General features: G+C 49.4%; 8 protein-coding genes across 12 annotated transcripts; 4 read left to right on the top strand and 4 right to left on the bottom strand.

Moving 5' to 3' along the window:
- Positions 1-286: 286 nt before the first annotated feature.
- FOXG_05269 (endoplasmic reticulum vesicle protein 25) lies at positions 287-906 on the top strand (the record flags this gene model as incomplete). Its single annotated transcript, XM_018383468.1, has 3 exons — positions 287-313; positions 370-493; positions 584-906. 3 exons carry the CDS (start codon positions 287-289, stop codon positions 904-906), a joined length of 474 nt encoding a protein of 157 aa, XP_018240399.1.
- A 1,052-nt stretch (positions 907-1,958) lies between these two features.
- Positions 1,959-3,663, top strand: FOXG_05268 (tryptophanyl-tRNA synthetase). Its single transcript, XM_018383467.1, has 4 exons — positions 1,959-2,171; positions 2,226-2,723; positions 2,775-3,099; positions 3,154-3,663. Exons 1-4 carry the CDS (start codon positions 2,050-2,052, stop codon positions 3,562-3,564), a joined length of 1,356 nt encoding a protein of 451 aa, XP_018240398.1. The 5' UTR covers positions 1,959-2,049; the 3' UTR covers positions 3,565-3,663.
- A 130-nt stretch (positions 3,664-3,793) lies between these two features.
- On the top strand, positions 3,794-5,632 carry FOXG_05267 (uncharacterized protein). The gene is made up of 2 exons (XM_018383466.1): positions 3,794-4,177; positions 4,233-5,632. Exons 1-2 carry the CDS (start codon positions 3,964-3,966, stop codon positions 4,670-4,672), a joined length of 654 nt encoding a protein of 217 aa, XP_018240397.1. The 5' UTR covers positions 3,794-3,963; the 3' UTR covers positions 4,673-5,632.
- Positions 4,702-7,332, bottom strand: FOXG_05266 (uncharacterized protein). The gene is made up of 4 exons (XM_018383465.1): positions 6,947-7,332; positions 5,993-6,880; positions 5,770-5,938; positions 4,702-5,719 (listed from the first exon to the last, which is right to left on the bottom strand). The coding sequence occupies exons 1-4, from the start codon at positions 7,032-7,034 to the stop codon at positions 5,284-5,286; spliced, it is 1,581 nt and encodes a 526-aa protein (XP_018240396.1). The 5' UTR covers positions 7,035-7,332; the 3' UTR covers positions 4,702-5,283.
- Positions 7,333-7,523: 191 nt separating this feature from the next.
- FOXG_05265 (uncharacterized protein) lies at positions 7,524-10,925 on the bottom strand. Of its 3 annotated transcripts, none has more exons than XM_018383462.1 (3): positions 10,077-10,925; positions 8,649-9,831; positions 7,524-8,596 (listed from the first exon to the last, which is right to left on the bottom strand). In XM_018383462.1, exons 1-3 carry the CDS (start codon positions 10,153-10,155, stop codon positions 8,281-8,283), a joined length of 1,578 nt encoding a protein of 525 aa, XP_018240393.1. In that variant the 5' UTR covers positions 10,156-10,925; the 3' UTR covers positions 7,524-8,280. The 3 variants fall into 3 exon arrangements, with proteins under 3 accessions (XP_018240393.1, XP_018240394.1, XP_018240395.1); XM_018383463.1 differs by having other exon boundaries at positions 10,125-10,925; XM_018383464.1 differs by having other exon boundaries at positions 8,649-10,925.
- Positions 10,926-15,243: 4,318 nt separating this feature from the next.
- Positions 15,244-17,990, bottom strand: FOXG_05264 (uncharacterized protein). 3 transcript variants are annotated; one of them, XM_018383459.1, is made up of 9 exons: positions 17,683-17,990; positions 17,252-17,363; positions 17,086-17,199; positions 16,916-17,040; positions 16,320-16,868; positions 16,225-16,267; positions 16,102-16,178; positions 15,877-16,053; positions 15,244-15,825 (listed from the first exon to the last, which is right to left on the bottom strand). In XM_018383459.1, the coding sequence occupies exons 2-9, from the start codon at positions 17,335-17,337 to the stop codon at positions 15,701-15,703; spliced, it is 1,296 nt and encodes a 431-aa protein (XP_018240390.1). In that variant the 5' UTR covers positions 17,338-17,363; positions 17,683-17,990; the 3' UTR covers positions 15,244-15,700. The 3 variants fall into 3 exon arrangements, with proteins under 3 accessions (XP_018240390.1, XP_018240392.1, XP_018240391.1); XM_018383461.1 differs by having other exon boundaries at positions 15,877-16,178; XM_018383460.1 differs by lacking the exons at positions 17,252-17,363; positions 17,683-17,990 and having other exon boundaries at positions 16,916-17,218.
- A 1,127-nt stretch (positions 17,991-19,117) lies between these two features.
- On the top strand, positions 19,118-20,651 carry FOXG_05263 (Fe-S cluster assembly protein DRE2; the record flags this gene model as incomplete). The annotated part of the gene is made up of 2 exons (XM_018383458.1): positions 19,118-20,287; positions 20,344-20,651. The coding sequence occupies exons 1-2, from the start codon at positions 19,600-19,602 to the stop codon at positions 20,649-20,651; spliced, it is 996 nt and encodes a 331-aa protein (XP_018240389.1). The 5' UTR covers positions 19,118-19,599.
- Positions 20,652-21,036: 385 nt separating this feature from the next.
- FOXG_05262 (carboxypeptidase D) lies at positions 21,037-23,198 on the bottom strand (the record flags this gene model as incomplete). The annotated part of the gene is made up of 3 exons (XM_018383457.1): positions 22,820-23,198; positions 22,398-22,758; positions 21,037-22,347 (listed from the first exon to the last, which is right to left on the bottom strand). Exons 1-3 carry the CDS (start codon positions 23,002-23,004, stop codon positions 21,037-21,039), a joined length of 1,857 nt encoding a protein of 618 aa, XP_018240388.1. The 5' UTR covers positions 23,005-23,198.
- Between the last annotated feature and the right edge of the window lie 331 nt (positions 23,199-23,529).

Here is a 23,529-nt window from a genome sequence, read left to right as displayed (position 1 = left end):
TAAGAAGCAGAAAGGATCCTTGCCTGGAAGAAAGGGCTCCGTGAGAGTGGAAGCTGGAGAGAAAGAATGAAAGTTCGCAGCCCCCTCGTTTATAAGACGACCAGTGAATGACTTTACATCTTGGGGAATTCGAATTTGGGGGGGACGCAGTAGGGGCTCTTGCTAGGTTTAAAGAACTTGCAAACGGTATCGGGAGGGCAAGTTCCACCGTTCTGTGTAGAGTTGTTTTGTTAGATATCTCTTTTTGGGGTAGTTTGATGTGTAAAGTTTGTTGGGTGTTGAATGGATGACTGGCATGGTGGTGAATCTCTACGTACGTTGCGCACAGATGCATACGAGTTACAAAGCAAAACTGACATAGCTTTACAGATTCGAGATGCCGTTGGCAACGAGTACGGTCGACCCAGAGACGTTGTCGGAGAATCCAGGACCGTCTTTACATCACATGCTGACGCTGCCTTTGATGTTTGTTTTGAAAATATTGTTACTGGTTGTATGTGATGGTCCCTGATCGTAGCATGTTTGGTGGTTTCGTTGCATGCTCCGCTCTAATCTATTGTTTAATATGTTGACAATTCTTCAGCCCAGCGAATCAACAACCCTACCCGCCATGTTGAGCTCGATATCGACATCGGCGCCGACGCCAAGGACTGGTCCGCCATCCAGGCCACCGAGAAGCTCAAGCCTGTTGAGGCTGAGCTCCGCCGCATCGAGGAAATCACCGGCGAGCTTGTCAGCGAGATGGAGTACCTCCGCGCCCGAGAGCAAAAGCTTCGAGACACCAACGAGAGCACCAACAACCGTGTTAAGTGGTTCGGTATCGCCACCACCTGGTTGCTTATTGGCCTCTGGGCCTGGCAGATCATGTATCTCCGTGCCTACTTTCGATCAAAGCATCTTATTTAAGAGACTGGTTTTGTATGCGTGTCATCTATCGGGTCGGGAGCCTCCTTCGAGCCTCGAACAGTCGGCCATTTGGGTCCTGAAGACCTGTTTAGGGCGTTGGAGCTACCTATATGATCGTGTCCCTCCGTCTTGATTTCGATTGGCCATGTTAGTGGTTTCCGGGCATGCTTGTGTTGGAATCCGTAGCATGCAGGATTGGGACTGGGAAGGCAAGGTTTGGGCCTTGGCAATTTGGGGTCTTTGTGTTTTGAAGAGTCATGTGTAACAAAAGTCATGGAAAGAGCAATAATTTTACGTACGTACATGAGGTATTGAGCCAACAGAACTGCACGCGACTCAATGTTGCGAGGTCTGTTCAGTCGAGTAAACCCTATCGATATCTCAACCAGACAGATCTAGGCAACACAGCAAAAAGCTTTCAGGCAGAATGAAAACTGAGCCTGTAATCAATACATGCTTCTCTCAGCGTTTACGCCGTTAATTATATACTATTTTAACCAAGGTTTTTCAGCTGGCATGTGTGCAGCTAGGTTCAAGCTGCAATTAAGACAGCCAACTACAATAATTCAACTTAATAAAGCTTTGCCGGCTATAGGAGTTATATCTGTTTAAACTGCTTTAGGCTCTGGAGATGCTTGGATATATCTTTCGAGGCTAACTTATAAACTTTTCTTCTTCTTCTTCTTCTTCTTCTTCTTCTTCTTCTTCTTCTTCTTCTTCTTCTTCTTCTTCTTCTTTTTTTTTTTTTTTTTTTTTTTTTAATAAAAAAAAAGACCATTAAAAATCAACAAATCCTTTTTGCAGTTATATAAGGCTGCTGCATTTCCTTCAGTGACTGTGATAGACGACCAAAACGTCTTGTCTTCTCAAATCCATTGAGGCCTTCAAGTCTCAAAACAACAAAAATGGCCATCTCATTCATTAGTCTTAGGAAGGATATCAAGTTTTCTATGCGACACGTACGAGATACCAGTCTGGGGCATCATTCTGATTGGTGCGCTGTCATTTATCCCACCTCTGACTCAACTGAGGAAGGTGCTGAAGCTCGCGCTGCTGCCCCTCCATACCCACTCTTGCCACTGTCACTTGCAAGACCCCGCGGTGCCTCAACTTGACAAAGAAACAAAGTCGAAATTGCACAACATGGCGGACCTCAACCCTCCCAAAACCGCCGTTCAGGACCAGGATATCAATCCTTGGTCAGTCGAGGGAGCTCAGGGCGAGAATGGTGAAGTTGCCGCCATCGACTACGACGCCATCTGCTCGTACGTGCTACCCCATCAGACTTGACCATGATGTGACTAACAGTTTGGAAACAGGAAGTGGAATACCTCAAAGATCGACCATGCACTTCTCGAGCGATTCGAACAGGTGACTGGCAAGAAGCCTCATCGCTGGTTACGACGCGGCCTCTTTTTCAGCCACCGCGACTTCGACAAGATCCTAACTAAGTACGAGCACGGCGAGCCCTTCTTCCTCTACACTGGTCGAGGACCTAGTACTGGCAGTCTTCACCTTGGTCACACGATTCCTCTCGAGTTCACAAAGTGGTTGCAGGATGTCTTTGACGTGCCATTGGTTTTCATGTTGACGGATGACGAGAAGGCTTTATTCAAGGACAGCTTGTCATTCGAGGACACCCACAAATACGCTCTGGAGAACGCCAAAGATATCATTGCCCTCGGCTTTGATGAAAAGAAGACCTTCATTTACAGTGATCTTGAGTACCTGGGCCATCACTTCCTCATGAACGCCTATGAGTTTTCCAAGCTGGTGACTTTCAACCAGGTCCGTGGAGCCTTTGGCTTCGACGGGAGGTGCGTCAAATCGTCCACGTATCTACCTACCACAGCACTAACTGAATACAGCGCCAACATCGGCAAGATCTTCTTTCCAGCAGTGCAATGTAGCGCTGCTTTCGCTACATCGTACCCCGAGATCTGGTCTGACGACCCATCTCCCGTTCGTACCAAGGCACTGGGCAAGATCCAGTGCCTCATCCCCATGGGCATCGACCAAGACCCCTATTTCCGGCTCATCCGCGACAACGCCCACAGGATGAAGAACCCATCGCCGAAGCCTGCTTTGATCCATTCTAAGTTTCTCACCGCGCTACAGGGTGCCGGTGGCAAGATGTCGTCTTCAAACCCCAACTCAGCCATTTTCATGACCGATACAGCGAAGCAGATTAAGGTAAGGCTGCATGCCATACAATTGAGGTGCAGAAGCTAAATTTATCTACTATAGAACAAGATCAATAAGTTTGCTTTCAGTGGTGGCCGCGAGACGCTCGAAGAGCATCGTGAGAAGGGGGGAAACCCCGACGTAGATGTGGCCTACATCTACCTTACTTATTTCGAGGATGACGACGAGAAGCTACAAAAGATTTACGACGACTACAAGAGCGGCGCTCTTCTCACTGGAGAGTTGAAGAAGATGGCAATTGAGGCCCTGCAGTCTGTTGTAGAAACCTTTCAAGACCGAAGAAAGGCCGTCACCGACGAGGTCCTCAGGTCGTACATGAAGCCTCGAAGACTTCAGTGGGGTGGAAACCCAAACCCCAAGCCTAAAGAGTCCAAGCCAAAGGGGGAAAAGAAGAAAGAGAATGACGAGAAGAAGACCGAGTTGCCTGACCGTACTGCGGAGAAGTCGGCCTAGACATTGTGCCCAGGGCAGGTGATTCTCCGTTGTAGAAGAAAGCAAGATAGCATGGTTTATGAATAAAATTAGAGTTACGTCTCTCTGTGCATGTACCAAGTTATTCTTTTTGCTGTGAAAATTCTTGTTGATCATTTCTTCATGAAGGTATTCCCGGTGTAAGTCATCTACCGAACCCTGTTCATGAGATGCCTCCCCCGGACCCACCCACTCCGGGTTGGAAATTATCATTCGGCCTCGGCTCTTGAAAGTCTCAGAATCTCGACGTCAACGACAAGCGCTTCTTATTTGCCACTACTCTCCCGATTCGATTTGTAGTCTTTTGCCGACTTCCTCACAAGACAACATCACTCTGCTACATTCCTATCGCCCGACAAAACTCTCTCGGAAAAGGCCACTATGACCTCTCTCATTTCGCGCACTATGCGCCCAGCCGCCCTACGCCGCATTGTCTCCATGCCCGTTAGACCACTCACCACAACAGTCTCACGGCGATCTGACAATGTCTCGTCCTCGGAGCTCAAGGTGGGCGAACTTCAGGGTGCCAAGTTCAGAGTCGAACCTCTACGCCGGGTGGGTGAGGATGACGCTACCAAGCGGGCTCGCCTCGTCTGTATGTTTTCAACCGTTCGTTGATCAAAAGGACTACTGCTGATTCCATTCAATAGACCAGTCGCGAAAACGAGGTACCTTGGAGTCTGATCTTCTTCTTTCCACCTTCGCAGCCGCCCATCTCCCCACGTTGTCCCCCGAACTTCTCGACCAGTATGACTTACTCCTCGACGAGAACGACTGGGATATTTACTACTGGGCGACGCAAAAGGAGCAACTGTCCACGACGAACCCTTCGTCCGCCCAGTCACCATCTACCACTGACATCGACGCAAAGCCTGAGAGCGATCAGATTACCCGGCATCCTCCTTCGGGCGAATGGGCGCAGACTGTGGGCAATTTCAAGCCAGCCTACAGGCCCGTGCCTGCGCGCTGGAAGGACAGTGAGATCCTTGAGAAGTTGAGGGCCCATGTGAGAAGCCGGAGTGTTGACGGTGGCGAGGGTGGTGGTATGGGTTTCATGCCTCCCCTTGAGCCCCCTGAGGTCAAGAACTAGAATGTAAATGGGACGCTCAAGAAGAAGTTGTCGAGAATTGTATTCAATAAATATCACGCAAAGTCATTGTACTATACGTCTAGCATCATGTATTATCACGGCCATGGGGCCTAGAGTTTTAAATCTCAAGATAGGACCTCCATGTCGCTTGGAGGAGCACTGAATACACCTAGGGAACGAAATATGGAGTGTGAATTCGAGTGAATTTTCCACCCGCTGAACCACGCACGTGTGGAATCTCCTCTGCATACTGGCAACTGATAAAACACGTATAACCAACCCTTCCAGACTCCTCATGCCTCCAACCTGATTCGCAAACTCCGTGGGATATCGCCTCATGACCCCAGCCCCAGAACAAATGCAAAAAGGAAGAAAGAAACCACCAAACAAGAATAAAAAAACGGCGCAACAATTACCTGAGGGCCATGACAAGAAAGCAACAGGAATGAAGAAGCGGGCTCAGAAGAAGAAGAAGGGGGCGCATAATCTTGTCTTGTCTTGTCTTGTCTTGTCTCGTCTCGTCGTCAATGTCATAGGCTGAAGGAAAGGGGGTCATGAATAAAAACAGAGGGTATCAAGCCCGTTCGTTCCAAATCCAAGATTTTGCACCTTCACCCGCCTCCTTCAGGTAGAATGTTCCCTAGACTCCTCAGAACTTCAATAACCGGCATGTTCCTTGTTCCCGCACTCGCCTTCTCTCGCTCCTCACGTTGTCGAAGACGAAGGGCGCTCACACTGAGAACCTTGTCCGCTTCTTTGCCCGCGACCACAACCCGCTGCTCGAGCTTGTGAACATTATCGGCAAGTTCGTCAATCTGAAACTCGAGTGATGATTGGATGCTGCGTAATCTTGATTCTGTCTGTGACCGAACAGCATCGAACGATGCTTTGTCATCTGCAAGGAAGCCTCTGATTTTGCCTTCATCTGAGTCTAAAAGATCAAAATCGGGTAGAACAATAGGTCCGATCTCATCTTGGGGGAAAAGAGGTGGTTGTTCCGGCGGAGGTTTTCGTATTGCTTGCCACGCTCTCTTCTCATCTTGTAATCTATGAACGAGGTTAGTCTGGAGTCCAGTCAGTTGCCCGAACAGATATACCTCTTAATGTTGATTTCAAGCTGAGCCAATTTCTCGTCCAACTCCATGTTTCTAGGATTGGGCTTCAGCACAACAGGAGCTTTAGGGGCATCGTCCTCTCGACTAAACCAGTCCGAGAATTCGGATCTGGCCGCAAAGTCTTTCAATAGTTGATCCTGAATGGCACGAGCTATTTATAGTCAGTAGTCAAGCACGACATGCATTATCTGAAAATGGTACTCACCACCGAGAATGGCGTTAGAATTCGGTGTGCCATGAGGAGGCTTCCCTGACAGCGCGCGCTCGCCACACCATGTTAACAATTGCTTCATACGTCGAGGTTCTGTCAAGCCTTCGGCTTCAATGTGTTTATAGAAATCCGCGGGGTTGACCTCTCGATGAGGTATTGCTGTTTGTCCACTCTCGATCAAAGAGCTCGCCCTTCTTCCACGATTACCAAGGCTGCTCCGCCTGTTGGAATTGCCCCCTTTCTTTCGCATCTCTTTGTTCCGGTTAATAATGGGTGTGTCGCTCATAGGCAGGGCGATCGTGGCCGACTGCGCATGCAGTTCGCGTTGCGGCGACTTGTCCCAGTCCGGGGGCGGTCGAGTAGACTTTGCACGGGTCCCCCGTTTCTTGGATGCTCCATTGACACGGGGAGCTGGTGCCGGTTCAGGAACTACCTCTGGTTGGGGCCCGGGATCGGGTTCTGGTGCTGACGCTGACGCTGACGCTGCCGCTGCTTGAGGAACGACTTCATCCTGGGAATCCCCCGACCTTCGTGTGCTCCTCCTAGTCGATGGTCTTTTAGGGACATTAATTTGTCGCCCTTCCGACGCGTCAACACTCGCTTTTCGTCTACTACTCTTCCTTGTCGCAGGTTTCGTCGTAGCGTTCATTTCGTTCTCTGCAGGCGCCTCCTCCGCAATGGTTCCATTTGTTGTCGGCACCTTAGCAGCGCGTTGTTTCGGAGGTCGTCCCTTGGCATTTTTCTTCACCGGCTCCGCCTTTGGCTCTGGCTCTGGCTCTGGCTCTGGCTCTGGTTTTGATTCATCTGACTTATCCGTCTTAGGTCGTTTCGATTTTCGAACAAATGCGAAATCATCGTCATGCTCATAATCTGTCGCCGCCGCTGCATTTTGGCGGTCAGCTGGTCGTCTCTTATGGATGCCATCGCCTTCGTCATCAATCGACTTACCAGCGAGACGCTTGCTCAATCGTCGCCCGTGCTCGTTGCTCATGCTAATTACTTGAAGCGGCCGCCGAGTCGTCACCAGAGTCGTCATGGGTGGCGCATTCGGGACCGTCGACGATGCGATTTTTATATTCTGGGGTCGTGATGCTGGGGAGTTGTCGGTGCGGTGCGGCACTGATGGAGGTGCTGAAACTATCGCGCAGGGTCAAAGAGGCGCGTCGCGTCGCGATTCACGTGTACTGGCTGCTGAAAAACGCTGTTTAAAAGGCTCAGGTGCTATCGCAATGCAATTCGTGACGGCTTGATCAGTTTATGGCTTCATAGATGGTGATGGGTGGTTCGCGACGTGGGTGTGACTGTTTAATCGCATCGCCTTGTTTACATGAGAGATGATTTGGTTGTTCAACGCTAAACCCAATTGGACTGCTGCCAGACCCCACCTTGAAATCCTCTTACACAGAGGTTCACCATGAGCTAGTGGAGCAAATTCAAATAACGTCAATGCCGACTCGAACAGCTTGGTACGACGGCAAGGAACTATCAAGCTGGCTCTACGTTCCAAATCTGGATGAATAAACATGTCAAAAATGACCGTGCCGTCACTAAAAGCATCTTCAATAAAAGTCTCCACAACCCAATTAGCTTCTAGAAACTAATTAAGTGATGCTCCTACCTACGCGTAAAGCAAATACTATCAAATCACCGGTGAAACGACATCATAGTATATACTCTTCGTGTTTCATAGTTCAACTATCGTTCATTTCAATCGTAGCTTGTGTTGCTTGCAGCTACGTATAAAATCACAAAACCAAAACACCAAAGAATTTGATCTCCAGGAGCCGAATTCCCCAAAACGCCCTCCACCCAAGTTGGCAAAAAGGTCAACCTGGCCAAACACCTTTTTGAACTGCGCGTTCCGTGTACCTTGCTGGGAAATACTTTACGTACAAGTTAAAAGTTGTAACGGCGCTGCCTCTAGTAAGAAACGCTCAAGAGAGAGCGGCCTCCTCGCGCAAAACAAGAGCGTCGAGTGATCTCCAAGTGAAGCTCGACAAACTCCTGGTCTCAGACATCGCCTCCGTCTGGATGCTATGTTGCCTCCGATCAAATGTTGTACAGCTCAAATGTGAAATGAAGTTGTGAGCCGATAGGCTTCCGGTGGAATAAACCTAAACCTTGTATACGCATATAATAAATAATTACCTCGGTGAGGTCGAATGGTGTCGTGATTGAGGAAAGAAAGGGTCGTCAAGTCCATGCATTATGTGGTTCAATGGAGAAGCGTGGTTAAGTTGCTCAACCTTGACAAACTGTCCTAACTGGGGCTGTAACTCGTTCTATGAGAAACGCCGCTGGACACCCTGGCCTGCCATAACTTGCTGGTTTGGCATAGGTGCTGCCATGCCATAAGGGTTAATCTGAGGGTTGAAAGGCTCAACAACCTGGGACAAAAAAGCACCGTGTATTCCCTGCTGCTGAGTAACTGGGCAGTCCTTGTGGGCAAGAAGAAGCGTCTTCAAATTGACGACTTCTTCTCTGAGTTGTGTTATCTGCGCCGTCAAGGCGTCGTTCTCAGTACTGAACATTTCGACCTTGGTCTGTAAGTTGGCCAACCATTGCTTCTTTCTCTGGCGGCATTTAAGAGCAGCGACACTGTAGAACAATTAGTGGCAACGAATAATAAATGATACTATCAAATACATACCGGTTGCGTTCAAGGAAGTTCTTGCGTTTCTCCTCGTCAGTCATCTTAGACTTGGAACCACCATCTTCATACTTCATCTTGGATTCGTCATCAGACATATCCATATCCATAGGCATGGAATTGTTGGCCTTGGACTTCTTATTAGCAGGAGCCTTTGCGGGAGGCTCATCCGCCTTCCTACGGCCGTTCGTTGCGGGGGGGTTCTTTTTGCCCCGGCCGCGGGTATTAGGTCGTGCCTGTTCACTCTCATCCGACATCATGCTTCCTTCGCTCATGCCACGAGCTGAGCCAATAGAGCCGCCGTTAATACTGGACATTTGAGGTGAAGTATTCATATTCTGAGGCGCGACAGGGGCAGGATGAGCGTGACCAGGTGCACCTGACGTCACAGCGAATTGGTTCGCGTTTTGAGCTCCGTTTCGACCCTGGGCCAGCATAAAAAGGCCGTTTGCAGCGTCGTTATCGTGAGGGTCGAAGGGCCCAGATGCGGGCTTCGCTTCGGACTTATTGGTTGAAGCACCGTTGGGCATTTCTTGGGGTTGGGAAGTGACAGAAGGCTGTTGGGGTTGCTGTGCTTGGGAAGTTTGCTGGGCTTGACGTGGAGCAGCGCCGTTTTGATCACGTTTGGCCGCAGCACTCATCGCAGTGCGATGGAAATCGAGAGTGCTCGGTGTTGCTCCGCCGCTAGCAAGCTGAGCGAAGAGTGCTTGGGAGTTAGGACTGGGGGCAGGGAACATAGAACCACTGCCACCTGGTGTCAAACCCGTCCTCAAGGAGGATTCGTTAGGAGTAGGAAATCCGCCACGAAGATGATGTGTATCGCCAAAATAATCATTAGCCGGACCAGAAAGCATTGCCGGACTCAAAGGGCCGGTACGTAAAGAGCCTCCTCCCCAATTGAATGGTGTCGCGTTGCTACCAGGCAGAAGAGAGGACGGTGATGTCAATGCAGCAACTGAAGGTAACTTTGTTCCCCCTGGTGTCTCTGGAGCGCCCCCAAAGGACTGCTCGAATGGATTGGGCTCCAGACTGAGAGATCCGCCGGCCTGAACCGCGAAGTAGTCAGGGGTGTTGCCTTGTTGTTGACCAGGTCGAGGAGGAGGGGCAAGAGGTTTGGCTTGTTCGGCATTGGCAACCTCTAATTTCACGGGAGGATCGGCTGCCTTCGTGTCGGTCGTGGTTTCTGCGACAAGGCAAGATGTAAGCAAGCGTTACAGTCAATCAAAGGAAGGGGCCTTGGTTTGACGATGACGGAGGACAAGAGACGGAGAATGAAAGCGATGACGGAAGTGGACAGAGATGAGGATAGAGGGAGATGCTCGATGCCAATGACAAGCATACGTCATGCAACAGGATAGGGTAAGGCACAAGACATGTAGGTGTAAAGTCGACGATGTGATAAACAAGAGGGGAAATTCAAGAACATACCAGGCCGGGCAGGAGAGCTGTTGGATTGCTTGGGGGACTTCGACTCACCTCCAGCAGAGGCTTCAGTTGTAGTCCCCATGATGACGATGATGTATTATATCTGGGGCTGGCGGCAAGGTTGAACAGTGCTGGCTGTATTGGAAGTGTGGGGTGGGTGGCAGCAGCAAAGATGGAGGAAGACGAAAAAGTTAAATGAGGTCAGAGGCGAAGAAGAACAGAATAGCAGCGCGGCAGCCGTCTGAGACTCTACTATAGGACGGCACGGTTTTAGGAGTTGGACCAGGGGCGATGGCCGCTTTTCGACAAGTCAATAGCGCAGACAGCGCACAGCATACGCTCTGAAACCTCTTCAACCAAGGGAATGTGTCCTAAAAGCTCGAGCGTGGATGTGAAAGGGATATTTGCTTATACTCGACACTCGACGTCAACGAGACAGAAGCGGGAGTGAAGAGGCGTGCGCGTGTCTCTTCTGTGGACAGAGACAGACGATGTACTAAGCGAAAGATTGGTTAAGAAAGGGGATAAGGATAAACAGGCGCGAAAGGCGTTCGTGGTGGAGTTGAGGCTCGCGCCTATCGAAGCAAAACACACACAAGAAAAAAAGGATACGATAGATTTGCGCCGTACTTCGAGGAGCGACAAAGCGGGCGTTGCTTTGCTTGCGGGATTGCGTCGATGGACGAGGATTGTGAAAGGATTAGATTGAGAAAAGACGTCAGAGATGACGTTGTGGGCAGCGAGGAAAAGAAGGCGCAGAAAAAAAAGACGGCGGCGGCTGGGCTCCTGAAAGCAACTCAAGAAGGCCTGGGGGGCGAAAAAATAAGGGAAAGGACTTGAGTGAGGGGGACACTAGGCCGGCTGACAAAACCGACAGGCCCTGGCCTCGCACCTGGGTACTGGATACACCCTAGGCGTCCTAGCTTCCACACTGTAGGCACTGTATTTGATTGCATCGTTCGATCCTCCCCTCCAAAAATGTCCGGGGAACCAACCAGACAAGTGCGTTTTGGGCGAATCACTTTAGTTGAGTTGCAAGGGGGACAGGGGGGGGCAACGTTTCACTGATTAGAAACGCAGCATTGAATCTGTAAACAGAAGTGCCATAGAAAAATCCCAGAATAAAAGAAAATCGATCGTAATGGCCGGGCATCATCCCACGAATCGGTGATTACAGCTCAATTTCGCTGAGCTCTCCCCGCGTCATGTGGTTAAGCCATAAGTTATAATGGTATTCTACAGGTAAATCGTCTTTGTTACTCCTCATGGCTTGGAAATGCCGGCGAAACAATCTTTCAAATAGACTCAATGGTGGAAGTCGTAATTGATTACATACTTTTTCCAAGGATGGGTCCAAATCATGAAATGAGATAACCAGCTTCCAACACTGTGCGAATGCAAGACGTGCTAGCATTTTCTCTGTCTCCACACCCCATTTCCAGCAGGAGCCAGTAAAGCAAGTGAGTGGACACTTGGAACGGAGCATCACCGTCATTCCCACCTCATTCAATCCAATTGGCGCATCCTTCTGTGATGACGCAAGGAGTGGCCTCGTCAAGCTCATCTTGACAACAGCAATAATTCCTTCACCACCCTCAATCTTGGAAATCTTGCGACTGGATCTGTTTTTAGTTCCCTGACTAAACCCGAATACTGTCTCAATCTTGATTGAGATTTTAGATTTGTTAGATTTAAACTGAGATTGGATACCAAGAGCCAAGCTTGAGGCCCCATGCTGCTGGTTGAAAAGCTCCGTGCTCTTGGAAATCTGTGTTCCAGTCTGGGGGCACGCTCCCGCCCCTTGTCTGGTCTTCATTCTGGAAACCAAGGTTCCAAAGTCACGTTTCTGTATCAGACTCTTTGAGCTTGGCTGGGACTGACCCCACGAGTCTCTCTCATTTCTGCCACATTCTACCTTTTGAGTACTTCAAAACCCCTCACGGCTTTCATGGATTTATAAGTCGGAGGCGTCGTTGAGGGATCGACGTTGGTTGCAACACACCCCCTGAACTCTACAACACACACCTAACTCGCGAAGAGGACTGGCTGTCTTGACCTGGCGGACCTGTTGACGGGTTGTTGCGAGCCTCTTCTGATCAGACGGGCTCTTGTTCATGTCCTTGTCTGTCTATCTTAAGCAGCACCCAGCTTACGGGACCACTGACTTTCATCCGCTCTGAAGCCCCTTTCTTTGCCAGGGGCGATTTCGCAAGAAGGAACTTGGACATTCAGATTGACACACTGAAGCTTTCACCAGGCGACGGTCCACCTTAGAAATCAAGGCTGCACGCTAATGGCATGACCCCCTGGACTGGGTTGGGTCCTCACTCCACTCTGGCCATTCACAAGCAATATCGCATTGTGTTCGCGCACGACTGTGCGTTGTCCTGTGAAATCGTCTTTGTCCAGTGGTATTCTCGCATTACGTCAAACTCTGATGGCGTTCGAGTTTTCGGGGAGATGCATGAAGTGCCTTCGGCATTTTTGTGAGGGGTACGTGAGCACTTGGCTGGTGATAGGCTTCAACGAGACAAGAGCAGGCGTGATAACAAATCCCATCGAGCTAGACCTGGCGTACGGAGGGGAAGGAAGATGCACTGTGTCACCCTGAAGTCAGACACGCTCGAGGACAAAACACTGTGTCAGGAACTCGTACTGCAGTTATTCAGGCGCCATATGACTTGTCCATGACGTCAGCTCTTCTGGCCATTCACAATTAAGACATGGGAGTTATCAGATACTCAACGGCTTCGCTCCTATCAGTGTTAGTTGAATTTACACACGCATCAAAGTCAACAAATCTTTAAAGGCAAAACAATAGGCACTGGACATCTGCTTCGTCAACAAGCACTCACTTACTTCTATAGACTTCTCCACGGTCTTATTTGACAACAGGAGATATTTTTGTCTGTTCCCTACTCACCCGCAGTTAGACCAACATGTTGAACATATGAAGGAATGCATCGTAAGCCTCCGTTGCCGTTCAGTTTCACTTGAACTTCCTCCCATCCTGTTCAAGATTGGTTGTTGTTCTAGGACCTGGGTTTCGTTGAAGCCTGGCGGCCGGGTACTACCTTGCATTTCTCGACGTCCATTTCCAAGCTTTTCTACAGTCCCCAACACTAGAGCTCCAGTCGCCTCCATAAGCTAGCACTGGCGCCGATGCGCCTGCCGGGGTCAGAGAAACGCCGGATCAGAACAGCGTGTACTTGCTTCTCGTTCTCTAGTAGCCTGCGATACTTATGGAGGCAACGAACATACAGACTTGGTTTATCCATATACAATGGGAATACCCTCATGCCTTCCATGCAATTCATCGGCCCATGCAAGGGCCAGGGAAAGACCTGCAAGTGTTGAGTCATGACGCAAACGCAGCCTGGATGAGTTCACTCAAATGTGAATTGCAGATAGCCAAGACAGCCCCGTCACTTCGGAAACTTGAATTTGAGCCAGTAATTGATATCCATGTATCTCAAAATGGATCTGTAGCTCCAACCAAAATTCCGGTAAAGGTTGAGGTTGGAAACTTCGGGTAAGCAGCAGAGCCGCTTCCACAACTCTAATTCGATGCCCCATGTCCTTAATATGACGTTTAAGTGGACTCGGCCGAGCCAAGCACCAACCATTTCAGTAACACAACAGCATCTCCTGTTTTGCTAACTCTCAAGGTTTTCGTCTTAGGTCAATATAGCTTCGCAAATTGTTATTTCCCTAATAATTCTACAACTACGAGCTAGATGACCATGGAACAAATGTTCCGTCGTCACGCTCTGCCCCGTCAGACCGTCAGGGTACTGAGTCTACTGACCGCCCTTAGAGTATTCCGTCTCACAAAGCGATCGACAATTTGGTGATAATCGAGATCCGGATGGGCTGTTGAGATATTATCGAGATTGGGCCTTACATTCAATGTTGGAGGTTGTCTCCTATTTGCCAAGCCTCAACTGGCTCTGCAATACGTAGGTATGTTGCTTGACATACATACGTCCATATATAGTAACTTTGCTGTGATTCTGACGTATAGCGGCCGTCACGATAGATCCCAGCAGCGGGAATCTTCGATATAGATCTGCCGCCCTAGGGTGACTCGGGGTTTTTTTTTAATTGCCTACCTTAGCTTGATCTAATACCTTGGACCTTGGACTAGATACCTACCTACCTATAGTACCTAAGGTATACTATGAGGTTGGTTACCCTATATGATGGCATTCCAATCTGAATTTGCGACCATATGAGGCAGGAGACAAAATAGCTGCTATGTCATTGATTGGCTTCAATGGTTTAATTTCTCGCCCGTCGTTTGGTTGTGCTTTCCTAGGCATCTTCAGAGGAAGTAAGATGCAAAAGACATCCTCTTGCATACTATGTGGATTGCAATATAGCATAGAGTTCAGGGACACAGGTGTAAAGGCCGATTAACACAGGGAACAGTGCTCACTACAACACTGGCCTACCAGATACAAAGTTAATTATTTAATTTGCATTTTAACTAGTACGTACGGGTCGTCACAATGTATCTGCAGTTGGATCTGCATATTTAGTAACAGGTATAGAACATATTCCCAAGACGGTTATGACATGTTCTCTGTCCTTCTTGAAACACTAGTAGATCTTCAGCGGTAGGGCTGAGGGACGCCACGTCTTTATTCTCGTGTTATTTCCTACCACAATTCACAACAGCTGTCCATTAGTCAACTCAACCGTAACCATCAAATCGCTGAGTCCTCCAAATGACAACATCGTCAGGTCCTGCCACAGCAGTATTCATACCCATGCCGAGCCCAAGACAACACATTCGTCATCAACATCCACGTAACCATTAAACAACTGGAAAATAGACACTGGTGCCAGCAAGTTTCCGAAGAATCCATGAAGCTGGAGGGATGCACTGACAGTCTCCCATTATCGGGGGCCCATGAGACATCATTGCTGCCAACAACCCCGCAAAGCACGAGCTGCCACACAGTTTCGACCTGATTATGAGAACACATCGCAGCAAGGTTGTATCATCAGAGTAGACACAATATCGCGATCAGAAACGTTTATTCCCAGTCTCCATGGCAGCTTTGGCTGATTCATTTCATCCGAGTAATGGACACCTAACACAACAAAGTATGTCCGACTTATAGCCCGTCGGCAGCATGATACAGACCGACAACTTGAAATCCTTTGTTGCACTCGAGAAAATGTGAAAATAAATCAGCTACCAAATATGGGAATATCTCCCAATGGACCCAATCCCAATGCCTAAATGGAACTATATGATCTGAAGATACCTGATCTCACAACATCTTAACCATTTCAAGCATGTCACGAAAACATTCGCTGCGTGGTCAAGGTAACTAGTGTTAACGATTGCGACCGCACGCCTAATTGAGCATTTTCGTGGGTGCATGGATTAATTACTTCCAACGGCCAACCTCTGACGAAATCGCTTCCCACATCACCCCTTTATTACTACCTCGTTTCGTCCGTTAAATGCCGTTCAACGATTATACGCATTAAAATCGCAGAAGGGACTGTCTTCCAGGACAGGTTCATGTCATAAATGGTGTTTACCACCCGTCGTTGCCACCAGTGTTCTGGTTGCCGTAGCCATCACCACCTCCCACGGCATCAGCGTTGGATCATCCACCGTCACCGTCACCGTCACCAGCAACGCCGACGCCGTCAGCCTCATCGACAGGAGGGACCTTGCATCGAACTTTGGTGTGGCCGTACTCTTGACAGTTGGAGCATTGAACCTTGCTCCCTGGACACTGGTCAGTCACGATTACGACAATAGGCAGCGCAAGTAACTCACAATCCTTCGGCTCAGGACACTCCCTGCTGAAGTGTCCTTGCTTCTCACAGTTGCGGCAAGCCACAGTGGACATGTCTCGAGGCTGGTCACAGTCTTTCGAGATATGGCCCTCCTGACCACAGTTGCGGCAAGCGCGGCTGCCACCGCCTTGAGGACAATCTTTGGCAAAGTGACCCACTACAACAGTTAGAATAATCCCAGTGCAAACGTATCAGATAAACTCACTCTCGTTGCACTTGCGGCATTCGACATTGGCAGGGTTAGGGGGCTCCTCACAGTCAGCGGCCCGGTGACCAGATTTACTAGTGCTGTCAGTTCACAGTTCCAGATTCTTTGTTCAAAGCTTACCCGCAATTCTTGCAAGCATTCTTGTCCACACGTGGCTCAGGACCTAATGGATTAGTATCATGTTCAGTTGACGGACTACCAATAGGTTGACTCACAGTCTCTGACCCGATGGCCATCCGCACCGCAGTTGAAGCAGGAGATCTTGACCGCATCACTGCGTTCCGTCTTCTCCTGAGTACAAAACTTGGAGATATGTCCAAGCTCCTTGCAGTTCAGGCAAAGAGGAACACCTCGATCCACGACTTCGCCAGCGTCGTCCAGACGAGAGAGAAGCTCATCGCGGCTCTTGGGCCATCCTTCAAGCTCGCGAGGACGATCTGCCTGCTCGACAAAGCGATAAGAAATGGTGTATTTCTTGTCGATATGGCCCTGGAGATCCATGTTGGTGAAAACTTGGATGAGAGATCGCTCAGTAGGAATGAGCCAGAGACCAATGCCTTGGTCGATCAAAGCTTCCTGGAGCTGGCGATAGGTAATGTCGCCATCCACTGCCTTGATGTACTCCTCAACAGCCTCCTTGGCGTCGTCGACGTCTCGCTCAATGGCGGCCTGTTTGATTTTGTTCCAGGCGTCATCGGCGCTGACATCAGCGACGTGGTCGCGGTTAATCTTGCGAGGCTTTTCGCAATTCTTGCGCATGTGGCCTGAACATATGAGCCTAGAGCATCACGCAGCAATGGATGAAACTGACCTTCATCACCACAGTTTTCGCAGATCATGGGAGGCTTATCAGGACACTCCTTGATCATATGACCGGGCTGCTTACAGAAGCGGCAGGTCATCTCCTGAGGGTTGGGACACTCGGCACGGCGGTGACTGAACCTGTTAGATGATGTTGTTCCCCGGAAAGTTGGTTCTTACCCAGTCTCGCCACAGCCGAAACACTTCTCATTACCCGTGGGCTGTTCGCCTACAAAGCCATCGCCATTGTCAAAATCATCGTTACCGAAGCCGGCGTTGTTGGCGGATGTGTTTCTATGAAGGTCAATATATCGGGTTCCAGAAAAACACAATTGAGAGCACATACTCAGCTTGGCCACTGTTGGTCCAGTTCTCTTGCTCAAATGTGTTCGGATGGGCCGAACCACCCTGATCGTTGTTCCAGTCCGACATGATGGAAGTAGATCGTCAGCTCGAGTCTAAACGCGATTGTTACTATATGTGAGCAGAGATGAAATGAATGTTTAGTAACGACAAATGCAGAAGGGAACGAAGTAATAAAGGCTCCCTAGCTTCTGAGAGGGAGAAAATAACTTTGGAAACGGATGCCAACAGCAAGCAGCTGAAAACATGTCCCGAGATGAGAAGCAGAACGCGGAAAAGTAGCCGACGAGTACTGTGAAACGTGAAATAGCCACAAAGCCAAGCAGCAGAACTTCTCACGACGGTTCCGATGACAGGGAATTTTGATGGACAGAAAACATATGAGATGAGATAGAAAGCTGAGCTTCTACGTACCTTGAGGATTGAGTATTGTCTGACTACCAACGGAAGCGTCGACCAGCAAAGACAACAGCAAGTTGTTTCTCAGCACGAGGGCACTCAGAGTTGAAAAGAGGAGAAAGAAAACAGAGCCTTCTCTTAGAGATATCTCTCAAAGCCAAGCGCAAGGATCCTGTGCCTTCTTATGCGGATGAGAGATGTTGAGGAATGCAAATGCGGTTGAGGAAGGAAGAAGAAGAGAACCTAGTGGAAGGAGGGAAAAAAGAGCAGGATGGAAGAAGGCAGTGAATCACTGTTGCCTGGGGCAAGCACTTATCAGAAACACACGCCTTTGTTTATTCCATGATCCAATGAATCAAGAAGGAGAAATAAAATGTGCCGGCCACTGACAGCTGCAAGCACTGGCAATCAGTTGGCTGCAGTAAAGGCACCGGAGCACTGGAATATTGCAGACTTTGATACAGACTATAGATAGGAGAGGAGCAGGAGGAAGAGCATGCGATGATAATAATATGAAAAATGTTCTCTTGTCAATATAATATTACCTATCTAGGTACCTAGTAGTTAGATCCTACTCAGCAACGCCTGCCACTTATATGGTTTATACCGAGAGAATATACCGGTGACGAAAAATACAAATCGACTGATACTACTAAGAGAAAGTTGAGCTACTCTTCTTCTTGCTGCTATAATATGAAATCAAAGGCTAGAAATCAAGACATTGTCACACCCAGATGGCGTAACACGAGATCAAATCAAGTTGTTTATTCAACCAATGACCCGTCACGAACGACCTAGGTACTATACGGGACTGAAAAATATAACTGAGAACGCTTTTAGTACAAAAGATCAGGTGAGATTTGAGCTGTATCAAAATTGTTGTGCAACACCAGAAACTTGCCTTTTCCGCGAAACACCAGTCAGTCACTGTGAGCCTCACAATTACGAAGGGGGATAACCTCATAAGCACTCCAAGGTTTAATACCCCAGAAAAAAGACTCTCCACAATTCCACATGAAATGGGAGGCTACGAAGGCCGCAGGCCACAAGCTGAGGGCCGGGATCGCGGCTCCCACGCCCGTGTCATCCGCTCACGAGATTGAGCCCAGGAGCAGAGTGACAACCTATGGCAATGGCGCATATCAAAACCAAACAGCAATCGTACTGTTCGGGATTGGTCCGACATCGCCCACCGCCCGTTCCCGACCCGTACTGTAATATCTACGGTAGTTGGTTCCGAGCCGTCATCTCCCCCCACCCTTGGCTCGGATTACCAATGATCATATGTCAGCTACCCATTGCTCAGGTACCTAGAATTGAAGTGTGGAAGAAAAGAAGAGCTCGAAACCAAACAGGGGCGAGAAAGGCCGAGTCGTATGGTTTGACAGGTAACTCGTAGCCATCAAAGACCACAAATTTCTTGCATCTCCGGGAAATGCAAACGGAAACACCAAACACCAATTCTTAGAGGTTACTTCGTTATCAACTTATCAGCTACAACTGATTGTGACTGCATGATTGCAAAGCCATCCCCAATATGATGGGCTCTCGTAACGACCTTTTAATTCGGCAGAACTACTCGGCGTCTCCGCAGTCGGAATAAGGGCCCCTTCGAAGAAGCCAAAAGCCCCCCGCCGTGGAAAAGCAGAAAAATGACCCCGCAACCCTGATATCAGATGCAGTACCGTTCATCTGATAGTCAGGCCACACGGTACAGTCCCTCGTATACTAGGGCATATTGCACAGTTCATGTTGGCCGTGCACGGTACTGCCGTTCTTTGACTAATCCAGGACACCAGCGACCGCCGAGTCAAAAAGTCTGGGTCTAACATCACCTTAGAGATCTTAAAAACGTCCTGTCCCTCATCTCTCTCTACTCTCTTGTTCCCTCCTCCTTATTGCTTTTGCCTTTCTGCTGTGTATTCATTCGCCATGGCGCCCGCGACCCTCATGATCGATCCCAGTGACGACTTCGTCATGCCTGTCACAAAGTCTGTCCAATCTACCTCGCCACCCAAGCGAACCCTTCTTCTGGCGCCTCCTTCTCTTGCTTCCAATTCCGACGCCCTCACATCCGTCCTCGCCGATTATGATCGCTCCGTCACCGATCTCCAGATGCTTGACCGTCTCTCCTTAGGATTGGTCACACTACCTCCTTCCACCTACGATCTTGTCTTGGTCCTATCCGATGCCTCTTCTATGCTGGGCGAATCCCTCGCTTTGATGAACCGAACTGTCCTTGGTCCTGTCGCCGAGTCCCTCAAGCCTAGCGGTCGCCTACAGTCTCAAGATGGCAACAGCCTGGAGGAGTCCACTTTGTCAAAGGAAGCGGTTTTGGCCGGGTTGATATCATCGCGGGGTGGCTTTGAGAAACCCGATTACGGTGAGAATGACGGAGCCATTACTCTGAAGTTTGGCAAGAAGAAATCCCAGCCCGCTCCTCTCGCAGATGGCTCTGTTCCTCTAAATCTGAAGAGGAAGCCCGCTGAGGCGAAATCGAAACCAGTGGTCCCCGCCGGCGTCGGCTTCATCGATCTTGAGGACGACCTTGACGACGACGACCTAATTGATGAGGATACTCTCATGACTGAAGCGGATCTCGCGAGACCCATCAATATCCGTAGGTAACCCCAGCAAGTGCTTCCGTAGTCGAATACGATTCTGACAACATACTAGCTGCCGAATGTCAACCCAAGGCTGGCAAACGTCGTCGGGCCTGCAAGGACTGCACCTGTGGTTTGGCCGAACGTCTTGCTGCCGAAGACGCCGACAAACGCGCAACCGCCGACAAGAAACTTGAGAGCATTAAGCTGGCAACAGACGACCTGGCCGAGATCGACTTCACCGTGCAAGGTAAGGTCGGCTCATGCGGCAACTGTTCCCTTGGCGACGCTTTCCGTTGTGACGGATGCCCTTATATTGGCCTTCCTCCCTTCAAGCCAGGCGAAGAAGTTCGCCTGCTCAATAACGATGTGCAACTCTAAACTTTGACTTATACACTCTTTCTCTCTTCATGGACAACGACGGCGCAGCACTGCAGGCGTAAATACAAGCTTTACTTGATAGGTGGATTGTTTGCTTTGGAACATGGAACACGATACACAGGCTGCAAGTCACAAGGATCTCGGGGCAAGGTTTCACGGAGGGCTCTGATCTAGATACGGAGTTTGTCGGCGTAGGATTACCAACTTAGATGATGACAAAAATTGACTTGATTCGCGATAATGAATATAAGGAAAACGCCAGACCTCCCAATTGTGACACAACCAACCACTTTATGCAAAAGAACCAGGGCGCCAGCTAAATTATACAACCAGAAGAATCTTGTCCAGGTAGAAACGAGGCCCATCCATGACCGCTGGTTTTCCATTATTCGGCGTACTTGGTGACAAACTTTTCGCTACTGTCATGATTCGCTGGAAACCTAGCACTGTTGCTAGTTCCCGGTGTTGTTACATGCAAATCGTCTAGTTCGCTTTCATCAAAAGCCGCCGACTCAAGATCACCAGGCTGTGACTTGGCTCGATGGCCGTTGGGTCGGCTGGAAAGATCGTGATCAGCCAAAGCAGAATAGGCAGCGCCCCTGCGACGTTCACGCCAGATCCAGTATCCCCAGACGATGACACCAATGACGACGATGACCAGAACAATTTCGCCAGACTTGTAGTATGCTGCCCACTTGGCCTCATCCAACTGCTTTTGGTGTTCCTCGTCAGCGGTCTTGGTACTGTTCTTAGCATCGCCAACACTGGTCTTTGGCCCCTTCTCGCCATCGATGCGACTGTCAGCAGGGTCGCCACCAACTCTGCTGATATCAACGCCCATGAAGCGGTCCAGCATATCTCGGCTTCGTCGTGGAAGGTCGAAAGGGACCATGTGGGAAGAGTTATAGACAAGAACATATGTTAAGTTCCGGGCCTCTTGCCAGAAACCAGCTGCCTCGTCCTCAAAAGTCCAGTCACGCCGAGGAGCCCAGTTACCGGGTGTTACTTCGAAACCCTTCCCGCCGTTCCACTCCATCTTGCTAATCATGTTTTCGGTTCCAATGTGGTTGCAAATGAGATCTTCGGCTCCGGAGAAGAGCATGATGGGGACTTCCTTAAGGAGAGCGGGCAAGAGATCAACCGAGGGTTTAGACTTCCTTGCGTTGAAGGCGCCTCCAACAGCACCGTTACACTCGGTCCAACCGACAGATTTCTTAATGCCATCGACGTGAAGGGCTTTCGTAACCTCGGGCTTTCTCAAGTAAGGAGTTAGGTGCACCAGATCCGGAGGCCAGTTCATGCCACAGCTGGGGTATGAATCTTTCAGTCGCACATCGTACATGTTAACGCATGCATTATCGCCGTCACCGTTCTTGGTTAGCCTGAGCATGTTTGACAAGATAGCTTCGCATTCGCCGTAATCCACATGGCCAATATCCGAGGCCATCATTCTTTCACAATTGCGCAGATCGCCTTGCAGTTGCTTGTGCTCGTCGGAGTCCTTCTTGATCAGACCCTTCTGAATGGCATATGTAATGTAAGCTGGATATTGCTCGATTGGGTCGATCCAGCCATTGCCGATCAACAGCCCTTTCAGGCTCCATGCGGTTGTAGGATTCTTCATATTGCGATCGAGAATAGCCCTAGCGATGTAGGGGATATGCTGTCCGGCGTAAGACTCGCCTGCGATGTATATCTGCGTTGTTCTTAGCAAATTGAAATGCCCATAAGGAAGAGGTTGCTCACATCGTCGCGATCATACTGGGGAAAGAGAGCGAACCACTTCTCAAGGAATTTGACAAATTGATCCGCCATTTCCTTAAGTTCGTGTATATAGTTATTGGTGTCGACCGAGCTGAAGCCTGTGCCTACAGGGTTATCGACAAACAGCAGGTTGGCGAATTCGTTCCACGAGCCATTGTTGTAGACCAAATGGTCTTGATCCTTGAGCCGATAGGGGCCAATTTCCATCATGGAGCCATCTTCTGAACTGCAGCCTGGTCCACCATTGATCCAAATAACAGTCCGTTGTCTATCGGCGATGTGTTGGTTCTCAAAATGCCAAAAGAACAAGTTCCCATGCGTATCTGGGGTGACTTCGATATGACTAAAAAGCACGCGGATGCGTCAGTAAGCCTGGAGTACAGGGAGGAAACGGTTTGTCTAACCCAGCATGCATCTTGACATCGGGCCCATCGGTAGGCAAGCCCGGAAGATCGCGAACATAGTAGTCGGCAGCTGCAGCTTTTGTTGTGGTCGCATCGTTTACAGCGACGGCTAAAGCTGGTGCGAGGCAGAAGGAGACAAGGGCAGCCCATCGTCTCGGGGACGGAATCATGGATTTGACAACCATGATGAAGTTGCGGACGAAGGACGCCGCGGGTAATGTTAAAAGAACACAGAAAGTAAGGGTGAGTACTTATATGACAATGGACTGTGAAGGTTAAACAGACAAAGAATTGGAGGTCCTCCTTGTCGACGACATGGAAAGCAATCAGAGTTGCTGTTGGAATGAAGGTGCCTTGCTTGATAAAGGGACAATCCAATACTTGGGACCTAGTCCAGGAGAGATGAGGTGGCCCCTCGGGACCCCGGGACGGGTTCTAGTGGGGGCGATGCTGTAGCTTCCGTACTGTCGCTGGTCGCAGCTGTGGCTTGGCGCTTTAATTCTGGTTGCAGTGGATGAGGTAGGGAGGTAATTCCTCCAGACAAGGGTCCACCGGGCATTTGCCTCTAATTTGGGCTACCTACTCTGGAGTCCATAGGTACCACGCATTTTCTTCTTCTTCTTCTTCTTCTTCTTCTTCTTCTTCTTTTTATTTTACTCCGACGTAATCAATAATACATAGCCTTTGCTTTCTTTATGTCGGTGCGTGTT

The sequence above is a fragment of the Fusarium oxysporum genome, chromosome 7, assembly GCF_000149955.1.
Source record: "Fusarium oxysporum f. sp. lycopersici 4287 chromosome 7, whole genome shotgun sequence".
Lineage (NCBI taxonomy): Eukaryota > Fungi > Ascomycota > Sordariomycetes > Hypocreales > Nectriaceae > Fusarium > Fusarium oxysporum.
Note: the sequence above shows the minus strand (reverse complement) of the source record. Positions and strands in the feature narration are given on the sequence as shown.

Excerpts from the sequence above, each read along its gene's own strand:
- FOXG_05268 (XM_018383467.1), top strand. The coding sequence starts at position 2,050 with ATGGCGGACCTCAACCCTCCCAAAACCGCCGTTCAGGACCAGGATATC. Across the intron at positions 2,172-2,225 it reads GACTACGACGCCATCTGCTC|GAAGTGGAATACCTCAAAGA; the intron begins GTACGTGCTACC and ends GTTTGGAAACAG. Across the intron at positions 2,724-2,774 it reads GCCTTTGGCTTCGACGGGAG|CGCCAACATCGGCAAGATCT; the intron begins GTGCGTCAAATC and ends AACTGAATACAG.
- FOXG_05267 (XM_018383466.1), top strand. The coding sequence starts at position 3,964 with ATGACCTCTCTCATTTCGCGCACTATGCGCCCAGCCGCCCTACGCCGC. Across the intron at positions 4,178-4,232 it reads CAAGCGGGCTCGCCTCGTCT|ACCAGTCGCGAAAACGAGGT; the intron begins GTATGTTTTCAA and ends TCCATTCAATAG.
- FOXG_05266 (XM_018383465.1), bottom strand. The coding sequence starts at position 7,034 with ATGACGACTCTGGTGACGACTCGGCGGCCGCTTCAAGTAATTAGCATG. Across the intron at positions 6,881-6,946 it reads ATTGAGCAAGCGTCTCGCTG|CGGCGGCGACAGATTATGAG; the intron begins GTAAGTCGATTG and ends GCCAAAATGCAG. Across the intron at positions 5,720-5,769 it reads CTTGAAATCAACATTAAGAG|ATTACAAGATGAGAAGAGAG; the intron begins GTATATCTGTTC and ends CCTCGTTCATAG.
- FOXG_05265 (XM_018383462.1), bottom strand. The coding sequence starts at position 10,155 with ATGGGGACTACAACTGAAGCCTCTGCTGGAGGTGAGTCGAAGTCCCCC. Across the intron at positions 9,832-10,076 it reads CAGCTCTCCTGCCCGGCCTG|AAACCACGACCGACACGAAG; the intron begins GTATGTTCTTGA and ends GCCTTGTCGCAG. Across the intron at positions 8,597-8,648 it reads AACTTCCTTGAACGCAACCG|TGTCGCTGCTCTTAAATGCC; the intron begins GTATGTATTTGA and ends ATTGTTCTACAG.
- FOXG_05264 (XM_018383459.1), bottom strand. The coding sequence starts at position 17,337 with ATGTCGGACTGGAACAACGATCAGGGTGGTTCGGCCCATCCGAACACA. Across the intron at positions 16,869-16,915 it reads CGAAAACTGTGGTGATGAAG|GCCACATGCGCAAGAATTGC; the intron begins GTCAGTTTCATC and ends TCATATGTTCAG. Across the intron at positions 16,179-16,224 it reads AATGCTTGCAAGAATTGCGG|TAAATCTGGTCACCGGGCCG; the intron begins GTAAGCTTTGAA and ends TGACAGCACTAG.